At 50.9% G+C, this 15,466-nt stretch overlaps 1 protein-coding gene across 7 annotated transcripts in view; it reads right to left on the minus strand.

Annotated features, from left to right (window-relative positions):
- The window catches only part of CDH23 (cadherin related 23), a 132,579-nt gene that overhangs the window by 62,495 nt on the left and 54,618 nt on the right, over positions 1-15,466 (minus strand). For all 7 annotated transcript variants that reach the window (XM_080597305.1, XM_080597304.1, XM_080597308.1 and 4 more), the window contains 3 exons: positions 10,061-10,255; positions 7,189-7,317; positions 2,118-2,196 (listed from right to left, as the gene is read on the minus strand). In XM_080597305.1, coding sequence (XP_080453431.1) covers positions 2,118-2,196; positions 7,189-7,317; positions 10,061-10,255 — 403 coding nt within the window. The remainder of the gene's footprint in view (positions 1-2,117; positions 2,197-7,188; positions 7,318-10,060; positions 10,256-15,466) is intronic.

Genomic DNA, 15,466 nt, shown 5'->3' on the forward strand with positions numbered 1-15,466 from the left:
TCCCCGAAATGAAAAGCCTTATCTAGAGCAAGTCATGGTGTACAAGTCACCCTCCTTGCCTGGGACGTGAAGGATGAGGAGGCAGAGTGCCCAGCACAGAGGCTATCTCCGTAAATCTGCCAAAAAGGAGCCATGGATTACTGCACGGGATTAATGATCTGTCCTTCACAGAGAGCCCCAACCTCAGCATCCGAGCATCGCCGACCTCGTGGAGCAGCCGGGAGCGAGCAGGGCAGCACGGGGCTTTCTTTTCCAAACCACTTTTTCATTGCAGTGCCCCCACTCCTTGCAAAAACAGAGTTAAAAAGCATTTTTTTCCAGGGGCTGAAACACTCCTCAGGCCAGGAGGGAAGGGGAGAAACAGCCGAAGGGGGGTTACAAATAAGCGATGGACATAACTCCCCAAGCCACCCCGTGGACAACTAGCCAGAGCTGTGCTGCTGCCTGATTTCAGGCTTAACAGCCTTGTAAGCTGGCGGCGTGAAGTTAGATCTCCGGCCTTGTTTTATGTGGTTATGGTTAATCTTTTAGTTTTATTGTTTTGCTGTCAGGGGAGGACCTTGTGCCTGGGGATGGCTGTATAAATAAGAGCTTCTGCACTACATCCCGAGGCACGGCTACGGCTGAGCAGGACCACAGCAATGCCAAATTAATTTCCATATCCCGCCTCCAAATCACACCGCTGCCCGCTCCGAAGGAATGATGAACGTCTGGGTCGCTTCACGCCTCTCCCTCTGCTGTATATCCAAGGTGGATGCTAAAATTTGGGTAGCAATGCCTGAACCCTGTGCCCTGGGCTTGGGAAGGGGCAGTGGGCATCCCCCTGCCCTGATCCCCTGTCCCAGTGACACCTCCCCTCATCAGTGCCAGCTCTAATTACCCGCTCTTGCTTACGGTCTGTTTCTAATTTAATTTGCATCCCGCTTCCCATATGTTAGACCACTATTTTTTTTTGCAAAATTGCCATAAAAATCTACCAGCTCAGGCACGAAATCTGCTCGCTGACCTTTCCCATCGTGATCGAGGATAATGACAAATTAATTAGGCTTTACCTGCCTGCCAAAAACTCACGTGCTTTGGGTGAGCAGGATTTTGGAGGTGTGCTAGCAGCCGCTTCCCACGGCTGGGCTGTGGGGTAACATCTTTCTTGAGCAAAAAGCAGGTTGTGGAAATTACAGGAGAACATGCCAAGCAGAGGCAGGGTGCATTCACATATTTACTGGCTTTAGAAAAATAAGTTTTTTTTTTTGCTGTGAGCTAAATATTTACTACGATGTCCTGCTCTGGCTGGGGAGGAGGCAGGAAAGATGCTCATGCCAAGGGGCGATGGCTCCCAACCAGTTCTGAAAACTCTCTGCAAAGCTCGTGGTGTCGGCTTGGGGAAAAGAGAAGTCAGCCACTGCAAAGCAGCCTGGTGGCTTTGATGTGCTCTGCACGATGCTCTGATACGGGAGCTGCCCCCCGCCAGGCAGCAGCGGGCCAGGATTAAGCTCTTGGTGTCCGCGAGCAGAGCAGGGCACCTGTCTGTCTGTCTGTACCCCCTAGCAAAGAAATCTCAGAGCTATTCTGTGGGAAAGCCAGGGAAAAGCATAAAAATAAGAATGGAAAAGGGTTTGGATCAGTTTAAAAAAAAAAAAAAAAGCCCCTGCTGCACTTTGCCCACCAACACACGTGAGCTGGGGGAACCTCTTGTTTAATTCCTGCTGGGGCACATTAGAATAAATTGCAGAGAGAATTAGAGGAATAAATAATCCTTGCATCTTCAAAGGCAGGCTGACCTGGATGCTTGCAGTCAGGATCAATGGGCTTGAAAGCCCGGGTGAGATCACCTTGACCCCCGGGGTTGATTAAAAGAGCATTTGGAGCGGCCAGGCTCTGCGGGAGCGATAGGGGAAATTATTTCCACACCCGCAGCCACCAGCCAACAGGCACAGCCATCACAGCTTGCTGTAAAGATTTCCCCCCAAAATCAATGCCCACACCTCCTGGGAAGGGCCCCCAGGGCTTAACGGCAGCCACCACAAGGTGTCAAGCCTGTAAATGGTTGTGTTCTCCTGCTGATGACCACCACCACGCCAACACCACCGTGCCCCGTGCTGTGTCCCACCAGGACTCACCAGACACAATGGTGTAGCCGATGCCACGGGGACGGCCCTTGTCCTGGTCGACTGCTGTTATCATCCGCACTGTGGTGCCCTGCAGGGACAGGAGAGGGGTGTTAGAGCCCTCATGGCATCCTTTGGTGGCACCGGGGCAAGTCCGATGGGTCCCACCAAGCAGGCTGGGTTCGGCCATGCGCCAGGGCTGGGGGACGTGGGGACAGATGAGAAGGGTTTGAAGCATGGCAGGGACAGCCATCGGGGCTCCGTCGAGGCACAGCCACTCGTTGCCGGGAGCTCAGCAGTGGAAATCAGAGAAGGAGGTGGGAGTGAAGCATTAGCAAAGGCACAGCGAGCTAAAGGAGCTGCAAAGGTTTAATTGAAGACAGTAAGGAGGAGAAGGAGGGACATTGAGAACGGGATTGTCCACAGGCAGGGGACTCTGCAAGCTCATCCTCCATCCTGCTTATGTCCCAGCACTAAGATACTTGAGGCCCCCAGAAGGCAGCGAGGACCACAAGAGTGACCCAAGGTCCTTGTTCAGCTCTTAAAATACAAATATCACACACTCCTGTCAGCTCCAGAAGCTATGCGTCCCCCGCCACACTGCAGCGAGCCCATGTGAATACAAACACAGGCACATGCACATAATTAATGGAGTGTGAAAAAATTTACAACTCAGCTGTTGTTGTTTTCATTGGTTTATTAAACAGTGGAAAAAGAAGCAATCTTTTTTTTTTTTTTTCCTTGCCCTCAAAGAAAATGTCAGCAGAGGTGTTTGCATGGCTAACGAGGGAGCACGGCGGGCAGCAGCGCTGCATTTGCCCCGCACTCCTTCAGCTGGAGGCCAAAGGGAGAGGTGCTACAGAAGCATCACCGGTGCAGAACAGGGACTTGCCACGTCCCTGGCTTTTAGGGCAGGCAGGTCAGTCCCTTCCCTGATCTCCAAGGGCATTTCAATAGGCTCTTTAAGCAAAACCCTGCGGTTAGCCCAGAACATGCGCCGTAAATCCCAGGGCACTGGCCTTTGGGCAGCGCTCGGCTGGTGAGGCTCAGCAGCCTCTGGAGAACCTCTACATCACGGACAGGAACTGTCCTTTCTAAAAGAGCATGAAAAAAGGGAAAGGCAAGCAGCTGGGGAGCCCCATGGTGTGCAAAGGCATCTGGCTGCTCCAACAGCTCGCTCGTCGCCCACCGACAGAGCACAGGATGCTAAGGGCACACACAAATGGGGATGGAAGAGGAAGATCCCAGCTTCCAGGAAGCATCCCCACCATGTTTAGGATCTGTCTGGACCTTCTGGAGTAGCAGCGGGACAGGCAGAATGGGTATCCACCGAGCCGGCAGCAGTTATCGGTTTTATGGCCAGTAGGAACAACCGATGCAGAGAGCCACAGAGCGTGGTCAATGGAAGGGGGATTCCCTTTCAGCATAAGATGGAATGAGACAGAGAGAAAAAAGATGCAAAATTTGATGCTACACACAGGCTACAAACATTTCTTAGTGCCTGTGATGATCACAAAGGGCCTCGCCCACCACACCAGCAGAAATAACCAACCAGAGAGAGACCAGAAATGGGAAAACACACAAAACCAAGCCCAACCCTTGGCTAAAGCCATCACACGATGGCAAAGATTGAATTCTCACCAGCCACATCTCAATTTCCAATTCTTCTTCTGAAAATCCCACTAGACCACAATACTATTCCTTGTACTACTTAGTTCTTGCCATGGCAAGGGGGGGAGAAGCTGCACCCTACATCGGAGGGGACCACCTGACCACCTTGAGCAAAACACATCTGGCAAAAAAAAGAGATTTCCATGAGGATGGAAATCCCAAGCTGTCTTCCAGCACCAGGAACTCTGCCTGGGGCTCACCCTGGGGATTTGTGGTGTGAACCCATGGCCCTCAAAAACTCCCAAATGCTCCTGGCACTTCTTAAAGCAACGAAAAGACTTGGGTGGTGGGTATAAACTGGAACAGAATAACTCTCCCTCTAGGGAAGGAGGGAGAAGATTTAGAAAAGTAATAACTTGGAAGAGTCTATGCTTAAAAGAAAGCAAAGAAAATAAAGAATGGCACATTATCCAAACAAAGTTTGAGGGTTTTTTTGAAGAGGGGCAGGGGTAAATCAATCCTTTTTTAATAAAACCCTGAGCTTTTAATAAAGTGTTCACACTGATGGACTAGAAATATTGTAAGAAAGAATTAACTTGGAGCTATTGAGACTCTAGGGCAAAAATAGCACTGATTTTACATTATTTCTTTAACCCAAGGAGTTTTTGGAGGGGAGGGGGTGGTGCTGAAGAACTAAAACTGTTTTAATGATATTTTACATGGATCTATACCATGCTATTGCAAGGGAACATACCTGCTGATCTCAGGACCGAGCGCCAGTGGGGTTTGCCCCCCCCCCCCTCAGCGTGCCTTTGCATGGCTCCCTGTGGGATAAAGCAGGCTTCCATGGGCCTCAGCTCCTCTCTTAGCAGGTGGATTTCACCTCTCTCACCCCAAACTGAAGCTGTGATGGTGTCTGGACCTCGCATCAGACCATCAGCACCTCTCCTCCAGCCCCTACTAACTTATCTGGAGAGCATCGGGGATGCTATCTGGCCTGTGAACGGCGTGGTGATGTGCACCCAAAAAGACTCCAAGGATGAAGAAACACATCAACACCTTGGGTGCCCTGGGAGAGATGTCTGAGGCAGGCTGGGATGATAACCAGTGCCAAGGAAGAAGACAACTCCTCCAGGGACAGCAAAACCTCTCCCCACTGCGTTCCCTTCCTTTGCCCGATGAGTCTTTCTTCTTGGTGTCCAAATAAATGTGAGCCCAAAATGCTTCCAGTTGTGCTACCAGATCCTGGTCTGCCAAAAAATCACGGCACTCCTCTCCCCTCTCCACCCGTTGCAGGATTAGGGACTTGAAAGGCACGGCACAGTACCGGGAGGAGCTGGCGGAGAGGGGGAGAGTGCCTCAGAAAGCTGCCACGGCAGATTCGGAGGCAAAAATCCTATTTCTCACTTCTTAATTCCAGTCAATTCCAGTCAAAGGGCTGATAGAGATCTGTTTGCAGTAATTTGCTGCAGTTTATCCACTCTTTTCACCTTCTATCGGCTCTTCACTGACGGGCTGGCTGACATGCTGTTGCTCGAGTGAGGAAATTAAAATTTGATGCAATAATCCCAAATAAGAAGGATTTTATTAGGTAATGTATACACTTTAGATTAGGTATTCTCGCCCGATACATTGATAGAGGAGCACAGACACGCTGTGCGCCGCAGATAAAAGGGGAGAGCGGTGGCAAGCGGGCGTGTGGGGGAAGCCTGAGCCATCTCCGGGACTGGGGCTGGCAGGAGATGGCCTCAGCACACCAAATGTCCCCCACAAACCCCTTAAACTGGGCGCACGGGAGCCCTGTTTCGGGCAGAAGCTGGCCGAGCCTTAACACCTTGACCCAAACCTGTCGTTATCCTTCCCAAAGCCAAGCAGGCTCCCTTGGGTGGTAAGGCAGGGCGCAGGAGGAGGTTTCCCGTGGAGAGATTTGCCATTGGAGAGCCCCTGTACTAACCCCTAAGCAGAAGACAAGCTCATTTTGTGAGATTCCTCCCCTGAAGGACAGGACTTTGGGGCTGAACCAAATCCTTTAGAGAGGATTGCTTGGTGCAAGCTGCACTCATCACCCCCTTCCCATGGGAATAAAGGCCACGAGATGGACCCAAACGCTGCTTCTCACCTTCTTCTGCTTGGCTTTGTTCCTTTTTATCCTACCTCGATGTCTTTGGAGATGTCACACAGGGCCAAGAGGAACTGGGTGGGCTAGCAGGGCTTCATTCATTTCCCATCTCGGCTTACACAGTGATTATTTGCTGCTTTGCCTACTGTACACCAGGTCACTCCATGACAGTGATGCAGTCTATAATTTTTTGACACCTGTGGGACTTCCATTTCTACAATTTCATCTACATTTTCTTCCCCCCCCAAGTTAAGAGTGATCTGAGTAGTGCTTTTTTTTTTCCTTGTGTCTTATACAGCCCACCACAGAAATACTCCTTAATCTCAACAGCACTGAACCTCATGAAAGTAATTCATGAAGCCATTTTTTGGCCATCTTTGGGCTGGCAGACAGGTAATGTGCTGCCTGACTGTGGGATTTGTGACAGGACTCAGCCCTATTGATCCGGCACACTCGGAGCAGTCAGAGACAGAATTTTGCTCCAAAGTGAATAAAAAGGCATAAAGAAACGAGACTTTGCCACTGCAAGAAGTGAGCCATGAGGTGTTCCAGACCTAGCATGACTGAGGCGTTGTGGGATGGAGAAGCACCATTCTAGGACAGAAGGTTTTTCAATCCGTGTACAAAAATATTTGCCCTACGGATGAAGCTGGGGAGGTGGATTTGGCTGCCTTGGGCTGGTGCTCGGGGTGAAGGGAGCAGAAGCTGTTCTCCGTGCTCCCCGTAGGAGGAAGTCGCTGCTGCGTTTGGGGACGGGGAGACATTTCCATGAACAGCAAGTCTGCTGACAAACCCAGTTTCAGAAGGATTGAAATGATTGGATCAATTTAGCAAAACCTGGGGGAAAAGACTCAAAATGCTGAAATGGCTGATCACTCTGGCATTTTCAAAACTGCCTCATTTCAGGAACGTTTACGTTTTTCTTCAAGTTTTCTATTAGGAATGGCATGCGTGGATGCTGTAGGGGAGAAAGGGGGTGAGCGTGTGCTAAGAACAACATAAATCCTTCTTAAAATTTCAGAAAAAATGTTTTAAGAAAACATTTTCCTTCTGTTTCAGGCTTTCTAAACCTCCTGACTGAGGGTCCCTTTTTAAAAAGCACAACATATGTTGGATTGGCTTGAAACACGTCGTTTTAGAAAGAAAAAGGCTTGCCTCTATCAAGATGCCATTTGAACCTAGCCCTTGGCCTTGACTTGTCTCCCCAGCAATACAAACCCCTGACGGGAAGACGGATGAATTTCCCTGCAAAGAGGAGGTTTCCCTCCAGCAGCTTTGGGATCCCTCGTGCTTTTTGTCCTACAGCCTGCCCCGTTCCCCCTCGGCATGTCAGCTTGAAGCAGCAGCCCTTACCGGAGGTGAGTTCTCGTAGATGTTTGTGCTGTAGGGCAGGTTGATGAAGATGGGGTCCATGTCCTGAACATCCGTGATGGTGATTGCCAGGTTGGCCAGAGTGGATAGTGGCTTGTTCTTATCTTGGTCCTTGAAAAGCAAGGGCAGGAAAGGGTTTTTATCAGAAAAAAATAGAATTATTCAACGGCATAAAGGCTCTCAGTTGTAGTTGGTCAAAATCTATGAGTAGCCCAGGTAATCACCTCTTTTTCAAGCTACCTGCTGGAATTATCATCCACTGTACCTCCCTCTGAGCTGGAATACAATATGCATTTCTTTCCAGCATTTCCCCTTTTAATATACAGCGAGCGCCAGTTTGATTGTCATCGTGCTTTGGGTGGAAAACAAGCAACGTTTTGTTCAACACCTACTTGAAAACAGAAATTCCCTTCCATTGCAGCTACAGCCTAGACTCAGGCGTGGTGGCAGGTGGACCCTCATCCCTGCACCCCCTCGGGAGGAGCAGGAGCAGCCAAAATATCGTGGCAAAAAGCCCCAGACCCACCAGGGCTGATGCCTTTGCACGTCTGGTTCTCCACAGCAAAGCCCACCAGCATCATCGCGTCTTCTGGAGAAAGGCTGCTAGGGGCTTCTTGGGGCAGTGCCCCACTCTTGCTGTTGGCTCATCCCATGGGTGCTCAAAAGCCGCCCCGACATCCTCAGCCCTTTGCTAGAAGGGCAGGAGCAGAGCAGACAAGGCACAAAGGGAAGGAAATAAATCTCTCCTGACCCCCTAATCAAGCACGGCGGTGAAAGGCGACCATTAGAGGTTACCGCACACTTCTGCAAAATGGCTCTGAACAGCGCCAAGGACTGATTGCCAGAAGATTAATGTTAATTTAAACCGTATTCAACAACACAGCTTGTACATTATCCTCTTAACCTGCAGGCCTCAGCGTTTATGGCCTGGATTGATGCTTATTTCTGACTCGCACTCTGCTGTTATCATTATCAGGTTGAAGTCTTTCGTTTCTTCAGATAATGTTTTTTTCCCTCCCCTTCACCTCTTAAATTTTGGTTAAAGCATTACAGATAGCACAGAAAAGCGAGCGCGTTGCACGTTTCCCCATCTAGCCTCTCCCATGTTACCCTTTCCATCTCCTTCTGCCCTTGCTGCCTCCAGCCCCGGCACCGTACAGCTCCTGCCTTGCACCAAGGCTCCACAGCTCTTCCTACAGCCCTCACCCAACCCCAACCCACCACCACCCCACCAAACAAGGTCCCCATGCTCTTCTCCAGGCAAGCAGGATGCTGCATTTGCCCATCCCCTTCTAGCTCTAGAGGGCTGGATGGAGCTGGGTGGACGGAGGCAGCATCCTTGTGTCCTTAAGGCAACCAGAATCAGAGACACGGAAGAAGGGCCCATTTCCATTGGTGTCTGTATTTCTTTTCTCACTACATCCACAAGTCCAGGTCTGGTGTGACACCTAACAATGGAGCTGGACTACCATGAAAAGGCCAACTGATAGACACAGGATGATCTAGAGGTGGGGACATCAACTCAGCTTTGTTGGCTTATGGAAGAGGAAGGTGAGAGCCTACGTGACCAATATGCCTATGTGATGACACTGGCAAAGCACTGCAGGATGTGAGGCATTCACCAGTTTTTCAGGCAAACTCCATCAGATTGTTAGACTGGAAGCAGTGGTGAGACAGTTAACTTCAGAGGATTTGATGTGTCTCAGCAGTGGAGGCAATGAAACATCGCAGTGTTTACCGGGGGGAGATGGAGGACTCGCTGCTGGAGCACTTAAAATAAAGTGAGATACGTTTCAGGGAAAAATAAGCTTTGGGGGGAAATTTCCACGGCCCTAAACATGCAGGGATGGGGCTGAAAGGTTGAGGTGTTTGCCCCCGGCCCCGCAGTCTGTGCGTGCCCAACCTCCATGGCCGCAAAAAACAAAGAAGCCCCGTGCAGCCCTCCACCTCCTCATGACATTTGTGGCTCTGCAGCAAGACAATGATCTTGATCGAATCACATGCTTCAAGAGCTCCAACCAGCTGCCTGGAGGGGGCAGGAAGGGTTTTCCCCCCCTCCTGTACACACAGTGGATCAGATATATTGCAGGGCTGAATCTCACCTGTCTCGGTTGCATCTGAGATGGGAACGGAGCTGCTGCACATAGCATCTTGCCTGGTGCACCTTATTTATTCCCTCCCTACAGACCTACAGGAATGGGAAGGTTCCCACTCGTGGTGGAGCATGAACTTGCCATCGTGGCCATGTGGGAAAGCCTCTCCTGGTATTGACTAATTAGGGTCTTGGTTTCTCCTCCCCTGCCCACCAAAATCTGCACTCTCGAGGTAAGAACTCAGCTGTTGCTGAGCGAGACTCGGCAGATTTCGTATAGGTGAATCCGGCCATAATAAACCAGGATGCTAAGGAATGGGACCAGTGGACTTAATGGGCTCTCCTGGCTCTAGATGCTATGCCAAATCCTTGCTTTTCAGTGTTATAAATCACAGAATCGTTCTGGTCGGAAAAGACCTTCAAGGTCACAGAGTCCGAAGTCCTGCTGGAGAGGAGCAGCTGTGCTCCAGGAGCTGCCCAACGCATTGCAACAATGCCCTTCTAGGTGGAAAATGCTCAGAGTTGCAGGCAGCTTGGCCACTGATGACCAATGATGACCGTCAATGCTCTCCACCTTGCCCTGCGATGCTGCAGCTACCCCCAAAATGCCCATATCAGCTCCCCTATTCCCATATCACCACCGAATCCACCCAGCATTGATAGTTTACAGGAAAAACTGGATGTCCACATGACGACAGGGCAACAAAGTGAGTTGGCAGTGGCTCCATCCCTCCAGAAAAACATGGGCAGGAGCAGACTCACCGTCGCGTTGACCTGGAGCTGGTACGCCTGCGTCACCTCGTAGTCCAGCTCCCGGATGACCGACACGATGCCGCGGCCGCTGTCGATGGCAAAGAAGCTGGAAGGAGGCTGGAAGGAGTACAGCACACTGCCCCCCGCCCCCTGGTCCGGATCCGTGGCATTCACGATGAAAATCGGAGTGCCCACCGGAGTGTTCTGTGAACAAAAGTTAAAAAAAAGACATGGATAAAGCCATGCACCAGCATATTTCCCCATCAGACGCATGTCAGCAATTTCTGTCGCCCACCAGAACCGATATCCACAGACCCAAGAACTCGAGTCCTGTATTTTTAGAACGTTTCTAAGTTATACAGCTGTTTCCTTTATTACAGGATTGCGGCAGCTATAATAGTTGTTGCACGCTTATAATCATAGTTATACAGCTGTGGTCAAGATGGCACTCTATCACAAGCCCTTATTTTCCCAGACATCACAACTTTCCAGAAAAAATTACTCACTCTTTACTGAAACTTGTTTTCTGCCCAAAGGCACTTTTATTTTCAGTGCCAATTCGCTCGCTGCTTTCACCGTAAGGCATTAAATATAAAAGAGCACACACACACACACCCCAAATGCATTAAATGCAACACAGAACTTTACATAAAACTCAACGTTGGAGTTTCCACAGCAACTACAACCTGGCCCGATTAATGCAGGCATTAACAGTTAAATCGTCATAAATCTGTAACTAATCTACATGCATAAAATATGCAGCTGAGTGCACAAAATCAGCAACGGCAAGTGCAGTTTGGCACTTCTTATTGTTTAACTTCGCAGCGGGGAGAACAATTATCCATTTTTGGTGGAACAGCTGCATGTTCCTATGCAAATCCTAAACTCGTGTATTCGCCTCGCTGCGAGGGCAGAGGCAGGGCTGGCGAGCAAAAAGGCGGTGCTGGGGGGGACGTGGGCTGCAGGGGGGCACAGGTTAGGGCCATGGGTGCATTTGCAAGATAAATGCAGCCCCGGCAAATTAGCCCTGCTCAGCCCGAGGGGAAGCATCGGGAACTACTGGGGAGTAGGGAGGGAGAGGAGCAGACCCAGCCCTCGGGTTTCATCGCCTTGAACAAAACATCAGAAACAAGCTGCAGCATCCGAGTGGTGCTCAGGGTGGGCACATCCAGCAACAGGATTTGCTGTGAGCTCAGTCAAAGCACAAGGAACAGGGAGCCCTCAGCACACCTTTGTGAGCAGAGGCTCCAGAAGCCACCCTGGATGCACGCCATGACCCCGCACATGTCCCCGACACCTCCTGCCCACTGTCACCTCTTGCGAGGTGTGAGAGGCTGCAGCTCCCACCTCGACTTTTCATTTCTGTGCTTTATTTATTTATTTTTTCCTTCCTCTAAATCAAGCTGCTAAAAGCAGCCTTGCAGGGTACGGCCCGGGGATTATTTTTTGAAGCACGTTCAACTTTTCTTTTTGTGATCAACAATCATAAAAGCATAAAAGATCCAGCCGGAAGGGACCTCAAAAGAAAAACCCGTCCCCTCGCTACATCTAAATCGTTTCCATCCTTAAAGCCTTCCAGCGACAGAGACATCACAGCCTCCCCAGCCGACTTATCCCAGCAGTTTGCTACCCTTTGCCTTACGACTGCTCGCTTTTTGTCACGCTTAACCCAGATCTGCCCCGCAAGCCCTGGCCTCGTGCTGTGCGTGCCATGTCTTAATCCTGGCTTGTGTGTTCACGGAGCTTGGAGGGCTCAGGAGGCGTGCTAGGGTGGAGGAGCCATTTGTGGGGGGCTTTTGCTTATAGGGCAACCCCAGAACACCTCCTCGGGTAGCACTAGGTATCCCCACAAGCTCCTCTTTTGGGCTATCCCAAGCCACCATGCAGCCTCAGAGCATCCTGCAGCCCTGCCCAGCACCTCCATCCATCCATCCATCCATCCATCCATCCATCCATCCAACCATCCATCCACGGTTCCTGACAGGATCAGCACACCTCAGATTACCCGCTCACAGAGCTAGGTTGCACCGACGTCTGGGACGTAGTGTCCCCAGGAAGAATAATATTCATAAGGATAAAGCCAGGCTCGATGAATACGCTTCCTCTTTTTAAGTGCCCCCAGCCACTCCTTTTAACATGCAAATCCACTCTGGTCACTCCGATTAGAGGAGAGCTTGATTTCCCCGGCATTGTATTGCAGACAATAGCCCCGGAGCAGGCTTAGAAGAGTTCATCATCTCCTCGCCTGAAGCGGCCGCGTCCTTCCAAGGGAGACGCTTTCTGGGGGGACAAGGAGGTGACAAATCCCGGTGACACCGCCTGAGCTCCGACGTGGCCATAGCTTTATTTTTAATCCCCTTTTTACAGCTTTGCTGCTCAGGTCCCTCCATCAGCCAGGAGAGCAAATCCCATACAAACAGGGGGTCAAGCCCTAGATGAAGACCTCCTGCCCCTATAAAGGTCCCATGGGCAGCATGTGCCCATTCAGGATGCTGTAAGGACTAGGGGATGTCTCACACCATCTGCCTTCAGAGCTGCGGAAAGGCATCTTTAAAAATCCTCTTGCTGTTTTTGGGTCAAGCAGGCTCAAGCTATTGCTCAGCAGGAGGCTGACATCTTATTTTTCAGAAGACACAGCCCATCATCCGAACAATAGAGCAAAACATCTGTATCGACATCGCTGGCTCGCTTTTGGGGTCGGAGCACAAAGAACAGGCAGAGGGCAGGGCCCAGGGCGATGCAATGGGCACACTGAGCATCGGGGCTGCTCGGGCCGGGCCGTGTTTCTGCTTTCTGAGCATTTGGGCCATTTGTGGGGCTCTTCTGAGCATCCCTCCTGGCTGTTCCTCCTCAATGGTGCTTATGTTTAATTCACTGAGAGGCAGAAATAGCAAAATCTGTCTTCTGTCCAGAAGAATGGAAATGCATACAGACAGAAGCCTACAACATCTTGTGGCAAACAGGTGAGCTTCCTACATAAGCCCCCCATTTTAGTTTTTTTTTCCCATTTTTAAAGCTTTTCTCTCACTCTGGCAGCCAGTGGTGAAACTTCCCACAGGAGGAAAAAAAAAAAAAAAAGAGATGACAAAATCATGTCATATCATTAAATCTTTGTTACGACGCCAGCAGATGTGAGATAAAAATAACCATGCAGGCAGATGCCTCCTGCAGAGGAAGAGGAGGGCAAAGGGGAGCGGGTCCCGCTTCGGACCGCTCCGGCACCACATCCTTCACCCAGGGAGGATCCACGGTGTGCGGGGCCATTTGTGCCTCCTGGATTTTCCCTAAGGAAATTTTCACCATGGTGAAAATCCCGTAGGAAGAGGCTCAAGCCCCCTGAGGCCCCTTCTCGAGCATCTGGCCACGTGCAGGACCTCCACACGACCTCCCAGGGCAAAGTCACCCAGCAGAAGCCGGTGGAGGCGATTAGGATGCGGCTGCGTGCACGCCGGACCAATGCAAATAATGTGTGAAAACGGCATGCAATCTGGCCGAGCAGCTGTCTGAAGGTCGATGGGATGCCAGGAGGCAACGCGAGCGGACGGGGGGCATGAGGGATCCAGTGCTGTGCCCTCCACATCAGCCCCAAAACCATCTCTCCGGCCCTATATCGGGTACTACTCTTTTTTTTTCCCCCTGCTGACCACTCCTGTTAGGAGATGCTTGGCTGCTCATGCTACCCCTCAGGTCAGCCTATTACCCTTAAATATATCCCTGCTGCCATTTCAGCAGCTCAGCTCCCTCTCCCCATAGCAGACTGAAGTCTCCTGCTCCAAAAATCCCAGTGCTGGAGCCAAAGGCTCCCAACACCGATGCTCTCCCATCCCTGGGCAGGAGGCAGCACGGATGCTCGGTGCCTCTTGCCCAAGGCAAATCAGCCCAGAGGCGATGAAACCCCAGTTCCCAGGCCCCTTCTGCAGGCTCTGCCACGAGTTGAAGCCAGCCCTGGCCCACGGGTTTGCTTTCCCCCGGCCGCCAGCACGGGCCTCGCCAGCTCACGCGGATGCGCGCGGGCTTCCAATTCCCTTGTTCGTTATTACGCTTTTAATTACATTTATTAATTGCATTACTGCTAGTCTGAGCCAAGCAATTTCCAATTTCAAAATTTGATTTTAAAACCTGATAATTTCCCTTCTTCTTCTTTTTTTTTGGATTGAAATTCACCCCACCTTTCAATCAGCTCTCGTTAATATGTATCCCTTGCCGCTCTCTCTATTAAGTGACCTCCCTCATTATCGACTGACACTGGCAAGCGGCCACCACAGAGCTATAATTCAATTGAGGGGCTTTTGAAAACACCATAAACACAGCTGGAAGAAGACGCAGCGTCGGAGCCGGGGACTGAATTACCGGCTTGGCCCACCGTGCGCGGGGCTGGGAGCGCTGCTTCTCAGCAGACGAATTCAAGGCAGGGAAAGCGAGGTGCTTCCCCCGAGGACCACCCTTGGAAGCCACAGATGACACCCAGGGAAGTGTTGGGTGACAGCCCCGTGCAAACCCAACCTCAAAATACTGCTGGTGTTGTGCCTGTAAGGAGGCAAGGCAGTGTGAGCATGGACCTGGACGTCTGCAAGCAGAGCATCCGCGGCGACATTTGCTGCCTGGAACTGCCTTGCACATCAGCAGGCAGGCATGTTTGGCCCCAAGGGACCTCCGTGCACGGAAATCAACCCCAGGTAGCTCCCCATCAGGTTAATAAATCACCTCCTCGTGCCCTTTTCCCCATCCCTTCCGGTATCATCCCTTTTCCCCTCCCTCCACATGAAGCACCAGCGAGCAACGAGAGCCAAGCAGCTCAGCCCACGGCCACGCAACACCTTCCTCCTCGGCTATGTGCAGCCAGGGACGACACCAGAGAAGGCACACGGATGCACATTCACACGCTGGGTGCTCCGGAAGGAAAGGATGCTTTCATCCCGGAGAACAATTTGGGTTGGGAAGGAGCAAATTTGGTTGGGAAGGAACCAGAGCCACGCACATCTTCTCTAAGCCATATGGCTGCACTCCGTGGCATTGACTAATGCATGGAATAATTCCGAATCAATGCAGTGAGCTAGCACATTGCCCTCCAAGCACAATTATAACACAAGGAATATCATCAGGCCAAGTGCATTCACAGCAGAGCCCTGCTGGAAAGTGAAGGTCTTTGCCCATTATTTGCCATTTTCCCCAGTCATCTGGAAGAGGGCTGGGAGATGGTGAGGGATGAAGGGCACAGGCAATCGAGATGGAGAAGCTGCATTTCTCTTATTTTTCCATCCATTATTGAGGAGGTGGGCAAAGACAAAACAAGGCTGGGAGGAGACAACCGATGGGAGCCCAATGAGACATTTGAAAAATCAAAGGAAAACACCAAAAACAACCAAAACCCTAACGACAGGACAGCAGCGCCGCTGCTTCCACTTGATATTAATT

The sequence above is a fragment of the Anser brachyrhynchus genome (genome assembly GCF_964034855.1).
Source record: "Anser brachyrhynchus genome assembly, chromosome: 6".
Classification (NCBI taxonomy): domain Eukaryota; kingdom Metazoa; phylum Chordata; class Aves; order Anseriformes; family Anatidae; genus Anser; species Anser brachyrhynchus.